The sequence below is a fragment of the Carlito syrichta genome, unplaced genomic scaffold, assembly GCF_000164805.1.
Source record: "Carlito syrichta isolate Samal-C Ts95f unplaced genomic scaffold, Tarsius_syrichta-2.0.1 Scaffold305703, whole genome shotgun sequence".
Lineage (NCBI taxonomy): Eukaryota > Metazoa > Chordata > Mammalia > Primates > Tarsiidae > Carlito > Carlito syrichta.
In genome coordinates this window covers 21098-29502 of record NW_007249799.1, presented here as the reverse complement: position 1 = coordinate 29502, position 8405 = coordinate 21098, and the positions used below count along the sequence as shown (strand labels likewise).

The 8405-nt window shown below is 53.8% G+C and overlaps 3 protein-coding genes across 5 annotated transcripts in view; 1 reads left to right on the top strand and 2 right to left on the bottom strand.

The window, feature by feature from the left end:
• The window catches only part of TMEM145 (transmembrane protein 145), a 9507-nt gene extending 9105 nt beyond the window's left edge, over positions 1–402 (bottom strand). The window contains exon 1 of the mRNA XM_021714681.1: positions 362–402. Within this exon, the coding sequence (XP_021570356.1) occupies positions 362–402 (41 nt within the window). The remainder of the gene's footprint in view (positions 1–361) is intronic.
• A 1507-nt stretch (positions 403–1909) lies between these two features.
• PRR19 (proline rich 19) lies at positions 1910–3068 on the bottom strand. Its single transcript, XM_008062431.1, has 2 exons — positions 2459–3068; positions 1910–2382 (listed from the first exon to the last, which is right to left on the bottom strand). The coding sequence occupies exons 1-2, from the start codon at positions 3066–3068 to the stop codon at positions 1910–1912; spliced, it is 1083 nt and encodes a 360-aa protein (XP_008060622.1).
• A 3167-nt stretch (positions 3069–6235) lies between these two features.
• Positions 6236–8405, top strand: part of PAFAH1B3 (platelet activating factor acetylhydrolase 1b catalytic subunit 3) — a 3190-nt gene continuing 1020 nt past the window's right edge. Inside the window, exons 1-5 of one of the 3 annotated variants that reach the window (XM_008062430.2) lie at positions 6236–6334; positions 6740–6830; positions 7003–7092; positions 7771–7887; positions 7966–8088. In XM_008062430.2, coding sequence (XP_008060621.1) covers positions 6756–6830; positions 7003–7092; positions 7771–7887; positions 7966–8088 — 405 coding nt within the window. In that variant the 5' untranslated portion in view covers positions 6236–6334; positions 6740–6755. Of the gene's footprint in view, positions 6335–6468; positions 6831–7002; positions 7093–7770; positions 7888–7965; positions 8089–8405 lie in introns of those variants that run through there. The other 2 variants (XM_021714680.1, XM_021714679.1) reach the window with 2 other exon arrangements.

The window sequence follows — 8405 nt, the reverse complement described above, 5'->3', positions numbered from 1 at the left end:
TCCGCTCCGGCTCCCGCTCCGGCCCCGCGACGGAGGCGAGAGCGCGCGGGCTGGCCAGCGCGCGCCCCCGATTAAAGGGGCCGCCGGGCGCCGCGCTCCCCGCCCCCTCCTCCAGGTTGGCCCAACCTGGCTCCTTACTCTCTCCGCGTGGGAGGGGACTTTCATCCTCTGTCACCCTGCCCCACCCTTCGCCTCCCAGAGTCTCGTAGGTTCGTCTGGTTCCCCGTGTCCTAAACTAAACTCAGATTCCCCTAAGCCATGCCTTCTTCAAACTGCCTTCTCCTGGACAGCCAACAACCCCTAGCCCCGTGCTCTCTCCTGACCTCTCCCCAGTTTAGTCCCCAAATGATTATTTGATTGCCCAGTCCCGCCCCCGTGGCAGCCACCCTCATCTGTGTCCATCTCCGAGCTGCCAGCGTTCCAGATCCGATGCTCTCTGAGAAGTACCCACAGAGGCATAGAGAGGGCAAGCCACTTGCTCTGGGTCACAGACACGAAGGGGGCAGAACCTTCACCCAAACTGCTATACCCTGCTGCCCGACCCTGACCTGTCACTGCTTAGCAAGGTGTGAAACTGGGTTGCTGTAAGACAGAGAGGTGATGGTGTGAGACATTCAGGAGCATGGACTCTGAAATAAGGTGCCTGGGTTCAAATCTCAGCCTTGCCTTTGCTTGCCACTTGCCCACCATAAGTCCTTGGCCATCATTCAGCCCTGGATCTCCTAGTCCAGTCCCTCTTTATGCTGGCATCTATCCTATGGTTTCCCAGTGATCCTATGGTTTCCCTTTCCCTAGAAAGGCTTTCCAGAGTAAATCCAAGCCCCTCGTCTTGATTTTCTTGATTAGACTCCAACAAACATTTCTAGCTTCATCCACCCCCTCCACTGCAGAAAATTTGGGGCTGCTCAAAATACCATTGTTTTAAAACCTTGTAAGCCAAGGGGCTAAACAGGAAATACGAATGAGTGAAACACGTTTAGGGGAGAGCATGGACTCTATGAAGAAGGGGTCTCAGCTATTGGGTCAGTTAGATTTAGGTCTGCTGCCAGTTTTTTTTTTTTTTTTTTTTTTGAGAGAAGGCTAAAATGCAATTAAAACAAACTGATTTGTAACAGTAGGTAATTGACTCAAACATTTAAAACATAACATGGATGAAAGAAAAAAACCTATGGGCCTGATTTAGCCCTGATCTGCCACTCCTGCCTTGAGTCTGCATGTACACTGTCCCCTGTGCCCACCACACCAGGAGCCCCACAAGGGCAGGCCCACGTATGACTCACTCTAAGTCCCAGCATGGCCTAGGTATTTGCTGAGTGAAAATGATCCCATATCTGCCATTTGCCCTCCTTTAGGCCTTGCATGTGCTGTTTCCCTTGCCTGAAATGTTATTTTCCTCCTCAAGTAGCAAGTTTCTACCAATCTTGAAAAACACAGGGTCTGTGTCAGTCCCTCTATGACGACTTCCCTCATTACTGGGGCAGAGTCATCACTTCCTCTTTGGACATCCCCAGCGCCTGCACTTCTCTGGTTCTCCTAGATGTAACCACTGGAGCTGGGATTGTGTGTGATGACCACCGGACTGAAAGTCTCATGAGGACAGGGCCTTGATCTCACTCATTCTGGTGCCCCAGCATCGCCAAAGCTGAGTCAGGCACACAGCTGGCCACAGTGGATATATGTGTTGGATTAACTGAAGCCCCAAGTTTACCCATCCTGCTGACCTCTCAGGACCTAGGAAGGTGACAAATGATAATATCTTCCCTTCTAACTTGAACCTAGAATTCAGAGCTAAGGAAAGTTGCTCTTCTGGGTCAGTGACTCATTGAAAACCAAGAGGACCATGAAGGTTCTTTATTAAGGTAACCAGGAGTACAGGACACCTAACCCCAGCCTTAGCCTCAGTCCCCCCTCAGTATAGTCTCATAGGTGGAAAGGACCAGGCTTCTGGACTGCTCTGAGCCACAACCCAGGAGAGGTTGGGCAGTGGGGAAGCAGGCCTGGGGCTCCAATCCAGGACAGAGGTTTGGGACAACAAAGGTGATGGAAGCTGAGGCAGGGACTGAGTTGGGCCATGCCCCCAGGGCCAGGGAGGGGGTGGTGTGGCTACCAGCCAGATGCTTTTCAGCAAGTCAAAGGCTGTTGGGGGTCCCCAGGCTGCCCCACATGGCGAAGGCAATGAAGACAAGGGAGGTGGCCAGAGACCTCTTGGCGGTGCCAGGCTCACCCTGTGCGCAGTGGAAATGCTGGAGGTGTGAGGTATGGAAAAGGTGAGCTCCTTTGTCCCATGTCGCTTCCTCTGCCTCCCCTCCACTGAGACCTGTTCAGAGCTGTTGATCCAGGAGGGTGTCATTGTTTTTCTCTCAGGGCCCCCAGGCTTGGCCTCTGGCATAGAAGAAAGAAACAGCTGAGCTAAAGCAGACAAGGGAAAGGGGAGTGCAGGGGCAGGAGGTGGGCTCACCTGGCAAGGGCGACTGGCAGCCCTGCAGCACCAAGGTAAGGTCAGGAACACAGCCATGGCGGGCCTGTAAGGTGCCCACAATGGCATCCCTGGCCTCTTGCACCAGGTTCCTCCTGGGGAAGGCAGGTGGCAGAATCAGCTGGCACTGCAGCTCCTCCAGCAGCTGCCCCACACCAGGGAGCTGTGGGGAACTGGGTGGGCCTGGGCCCGAGCCTCCAGGCACCTCCTGGTTCTCCTTGCCCCTAGACTCTTGGGCTCTGTCTGAGTTTGGGGAGGGCTTGGTAGAGAGTAGGGGGCTGCCTGGTTCCAGGATGCCACTGCTAAGCAGCCGTGCCACATCCAGGGATTTCACCTCGTGGTTGAAAAGACCCCGGTGCTCCCTGCTCAGCCGGCCCTGGGTTATGACCACAAGTTTGGGGGCAGTAGAGGCCACAGGATCCCGTAGGGCCACAAGAGGATCCCGACGGGCCACGGGATGATCCTGATGGGCTGATGGTCGGCGAGTGCCCACCAAGGCCTCATTCCGTTCCTTCCTAGTCTTCCGACGGCGAACACGACCAGGTTTCTCAGGCCGCTGGAAAGGATGGGGGGCTGGTCCCCGGGGGTCCATGGCACCCTGGAAGATAAAGACAGCATGGTCATCGGCATGCAGCTAAGTCAGAGAGAGTAGCAAAATGAGTAGGGAGAAAAGATGGCTTGGAGTGAAGTGGGAATACTATGAAAGAAAGAGAGTGGGCAGAGACCAATTGGAAAAGACTTGGTCAGAAGAGTCATAGGAGTGGAAAGAGGACAAAGTTGTCACGATTAATGGGAGGAGATAAAGGATTATTGGGAACAGGGACCTGGGGAAATAGTTAAAAGATGGAGGATGCCAGCTCTACAGGAGACGCTTAAGAAGGTTACAAAAAAAAGATGGGGATGGGGTCATGAGGTTGGAGAGATCTGAGGGACCAGAAAGGGATTCTGGACACGGAGAAATCCAGGGGTAGAAGAGATACGGGATGTAGAAAGTGGAGAAAGATGGTAGAGAAAGTCAGGAAAGAAAAGTTTCCAGAGGCTGGGAAAGCCTTAGGAGAATAGAAAGTGAGACAGAGGAGCTATCAGGGATGAGGGTCCTGGTCGTGAGGAGAGGCCTAGGGCAGAACAAGAAGCAGGGTGGGGCAGTTGAGGTAGGACATGGGGAGCAGAGCGAAGGGGATGGGGTACGGTTGGTGGGGGCAGGGCACCTCACCCTCTCCTGTCCCAACGAATCCTGCCCCCCTCCCACCCCACGTGGCTATGGACGCAATGGCTTCTTTTCTGCGGCGACCTCAGCCCTCGAAGCCGCCTGACGCTCAGGCACATCACACGCATGCGCCTTCCACGCTCCTTGGCTTCCGGTCTCTTAAAAGAGGACTGAGACCCAGAGCCACGAGCCTGGGACCCGAGTGCCGGTTATAGCCCCGCCCCTCTCAGCCTCACTTTCAGAAACCTCCCTCGTTGGAGCTTAGCACCTTCCATCTACCAATTGGCTATGAGGTTTACTGGGTCCGCCCCCTTCCTGGACGCTGATTGGTTTAGACAGGTTATGGCGGGTGTTTGTCTGGAGGGCAAGATGAGGCCAGGCGCGAGAGAGAGAGAAGGGTCATGGTAGCCCCTATGACCAGCCAGGCCCCAGGCAGTCACAGACTACATCCTAGAGAACAAGTAAAATGTCATGATTCAAAGCTAGACTTAGTTCAAATGCCCACACTGGTAAATAACTGGTCAGAAGCAGTTCCTAATCTGTAAAATGGGATTGGTAATAGTACCTCCCTCATTTGGTTGCTAGAAGGATGATATGAACCAATACATCTAACTTGAAACAGTGCGTGGTGAATTAATGAATGCCTGGAAGCTTTGTTTCTCACTGAGCTTTGCTTCAAAAACTACTCCTCTATCTCTACTTATCTATCTACACTTGTTCCCTCGTATTTTTAAATTTGTATTATTTGTTTTTGAGACGGGGTCTCATTTCTGTCGCCCAGGCTGGGGTGCAGTGGTGTGATTATGGTTCACAGCAGCCTCAAATTCCTAGGCTCAAGTCATCCTCCTGCCTCAGTCTCCCTGGTAGTTACGACTACAGACGTGCTCCACCACGCATGATTAATTTTTGCTACGTTGCCCAGACTGCTCTCGAACTCCTGGGCTCAAGTGATTCTCCAGCCTTGGCTTCCCAAAGTGCTAGGATTACAGGCGTGAGTCATCATACCCAGCCTACTTTCTTTACTTTTTTCTCCTTTATCACATCACTGACCGGAATGCATGAGTATGTCTTAAGAGTATACACACACACACACACACACACACACACACACACACAGAATGAGGCGGTCTCACTATGTTGTCAAGGCTGATTTCAAACTCCTGGACTCAAGCAATCCTCCCTTCTTGATCTCCCCAGTAGCTGAAACTACAAGCACATACCACCATGACTGGCTCCCCCCAGGCTTCTTTCATTATCTTTTAAACCGAGCACAGATACTACTTCTAGGAAACCCCTAGTGTCCTTCTCCCCTAGAGATCACCCTGTAACTCCCACAATCACAACTTTGATGCCCTCACTACTCTATATCTCAATCTGTCTCCCTGAACACACTGGATAAGGCCAGGATCTAAACCGTTCACTTAGTATTCATTCAGCAAGTACTTGTTGAGCAGTCACTATGTGCCAAGGGCCCTGTTCCAAGGAAGTGGATTGAAGCAGAACATAAACACAATAAATAAGACTTATGTCTGACCGGGCATGGTGGCCCAAGCCTGTAATCCCAGCACTTTGGGAGGCCAAGGTGAGAGAATTGCCTGAGCCCAGGGGTTCAAGACCAGCCTGGGCAACTTGGTGACCTCGTCTCTACAATAAATCAAAAAACAAGCTGAGCGTGGTAGCACGTGCCTGTAGTTCTGGCTACTTGGAAGGCTAAGGGGAAGGATCGCTGGATCCCAGCAGGTCGACGCTGGGGTGGCATGAGCGTGCCACTGCACTCCCTCCTGGGCAATGGAGTGAGACACCAACTCAAAAATAAATAAAAAAATAAATAAGAAGACTCATCTCCATGTCTCAATATCAATCTACCTAGAAGGAATGAATAGATGGGAAGGTCCAACCTGGGAGTGGGGCTACAGGGACATGACCAGGATGTTTAGGGGGCCGTGAGACTCCCACCTGGTCCCAGGGAACAGGGAGATTTGAGAATTTGAGGTCTGAGATTAATTTGGGGCAGGGAAGGCGAGGGACGCGACCCTAGGTGGCCTTGGCAGTGGATGAAGGTTTCAGAGCTCAGACACACCCCACTGAAGTTGTTGGTCGGCCTGTGGGTTTAGAGAGGGGAGCAGAGGCCACAGATCTGCAAGATGATCTGCGGTAGGGGCACCAGGCTGGACCTGGGCCCGGCAGACGTCTCTAATTTCCTTTCTCTTTTTGCACCTTCTTTACCCTCCATGCAGGTCCTGCGTTGTTTTGAACGCAAAGAATGTAGTTTAGATTTTATGCTTCCCCCATACTGGTGTCTCCAGCAGGGACGCCCACAAGCAGACAGGCTCACTAAAGCCCTAGCGCTGCCTTTGAGTGTCTCCTTAGAACTAAGCCTCTAATTTTTACATTTTGGTATCTTCCCTTTCTGTCCCCCGCATCAGTAGAAAATGGGAGCGTCCCCTCCTAGCCAGGTGCGTTCGAGCCACCCCTCTCAAGGGATCCACGAATGGACTCGTCCACTCTTTCCCCTCCCCGCCACCACGTGAATGGGGCAACCCCCTCCAACAGTTGGTGGTCCCTTCCGCACATTTCTGGCTCTACGGCAAATGGCTTTCTTCTCCCGAGAAAGAGGGCTAGGCTTTCCCCGCCCACTTTCGGCTTTTCGGGTAGTTCGCCCCTCCCCATGACCCCAGTGGGTGGTGTCGCCCTCCTCCCCGCCGCGGGGGCTGGACGGTCTCGCCTCCTCTCTCCCCGCTTCCCTCTGCTCCCCCCCCGCGTGTCGGGGTGCGCCAGCGGTCGCCGCCGCCCGTGAGTCCGTGGCCCCGGCGGGAAGCGCCGGACGAGCCCACTGAGCGGCCGCCGCGGGGGAGCGAGGGTTCCAAACTCCACCTCCTCCCTAAGTGAAGGTTTCCGTCCCTGGAGAGGAGGCGGTGCCCCAAATCAGCCTTCGTCTCCTGCCGGAGTGGGAACGTCGGGACGGTCCTTTGTTGCCGCGAGGAGTAGGAGTGGGCGTGGCGGAGCCGCCTCCTCCCGGAGCTCTCCCAGGCCTGCCTCGCCGGCTCATCCTGCAGGAGCCACGGCGCCAAAATGAGCGAGGGGAACCCAGCCAGCCGGCCCACGCCGGTGCAGGACGTGCAGGGCGACGGGCGCTGGATGTCTCTGGTGGGCGATCCTGCCTGGGCTACTCAAGGTTTCGAGGGGCGTGGGGAGGCCCTTGTGCCTCTCACTGCGACTGGGAAACTGAGGGCATTTGGGGTGGTGCTGCCGAAGGGGGCAGGGCGGGGCGGGCCCGGGAGCCCGCGTGCCTGTGACTCCCTCTCGCGACTCCTTGCAGCACCATCGGTTCGTGGCAGACAGCAAAGACAAGGAGCCCGAAGTCGTCTTCATCGGGGACTCCTTGGTCCAGCTAATGCACCAGTGCGAGGTGAGGCCGGTCCCTCTCCTACTGCCCCGGCCTGTGCCCTTACTGCCACATCTGGACCAGATGGGGCGTGGAGTACCGAAAATGGCCTCAGGTAGCCCTGGGCACCCTTCTCAGGGCAAGGTGCAACATTCTGTTGAGAAGGATATATTTGCACTGACTTTGTCAGATTGGATTTGTATACACTAAGACTTAACATCAGGCTTTCCTGCCAGAAGATTGCCTAAGGTGAGGTCTTTATTGTTTGCTTTAAAGGGGTGCATAGCCCTGTTGGGTTTACACAAAGCTATAATTTGTTTTACACAAAGTGAAGGTCAACTGTACAGTAATGGCGCTTCACGAAGAGGACTCAGTCATAATACCCGCTAAGTGATGTTCAGCTGTAATGGCTTTCCTCAAAATAAGTTAAATCTGTAATGCTGTTGGTCCAATACATGGCTCAAGCAAACTGGGCTTCCATAAAGTGAGTCTTGCTTCTATGGGGTTTCGTTTAAGGAGAAATAATAATAATATTTCCATGAAGTGAGGTTCAGCTGCACTGGGGTTTGCTCCAGGTGAGATTTAACCAGACTGCTGGCATAAAACAAGGCTCTAACGGTAATGGCATTTGGTTAAAACCTGGACTAAGTATGGCGGTCCATGCCGACAGTGCTCCTGTGCTGGTACCGCTCTTGTTCACAGATCTGGCGGGAACTCTTCTCTCCTCTGCACGCACTTAACTTTGGCATTGGTGGTGACAGCACACAGCATGTATTATGGCGGCTGGAGAATGGGGAGCTGGAACACATCCGGCCCAAGGTGAGTGGGGTTTAGGTGGGGCTCTAAAGCACCTTCTAACTGTGCCCTCGCCGCTGCTTCATGCTCCTCTTTCCACAGATTGTGGTGGTCTGGGTAGGCACCAATAACCACGGACACACAGCAGAGCAGGTGACTGGTGGCATCAAGGCCATTGTGCAACTGGTGAACCAGCGGCAGCCCCAGGCCCGGGTCGTGGTGCTGGTAAGAGGCTGGAGGGCAGGAAAGGAAGAATGGCAATGGTCTGGGACTCCCTCAGATGTAGCCACAGTTGGCACAGTTCAGGTCAACTTGGCATACAGCTATGGCTTTCAGGCAGAATCTCACGTTGAAGCTTGCTATACCCTTCAGAATGACTGTGGTCAGGGACCACATGTTTGGGGACCAGTTAGCCACTTTTGCCTAAGGGACTGTTAGAGATTTTGTGGGTGTTGAAAAACTCAAGTCTGGCACATTGGCTCATGCCTGTAATCCCAGCACTTTGGGAGGCAGAGGTGAGAGGATTGTCTGAGTCCAGGGGT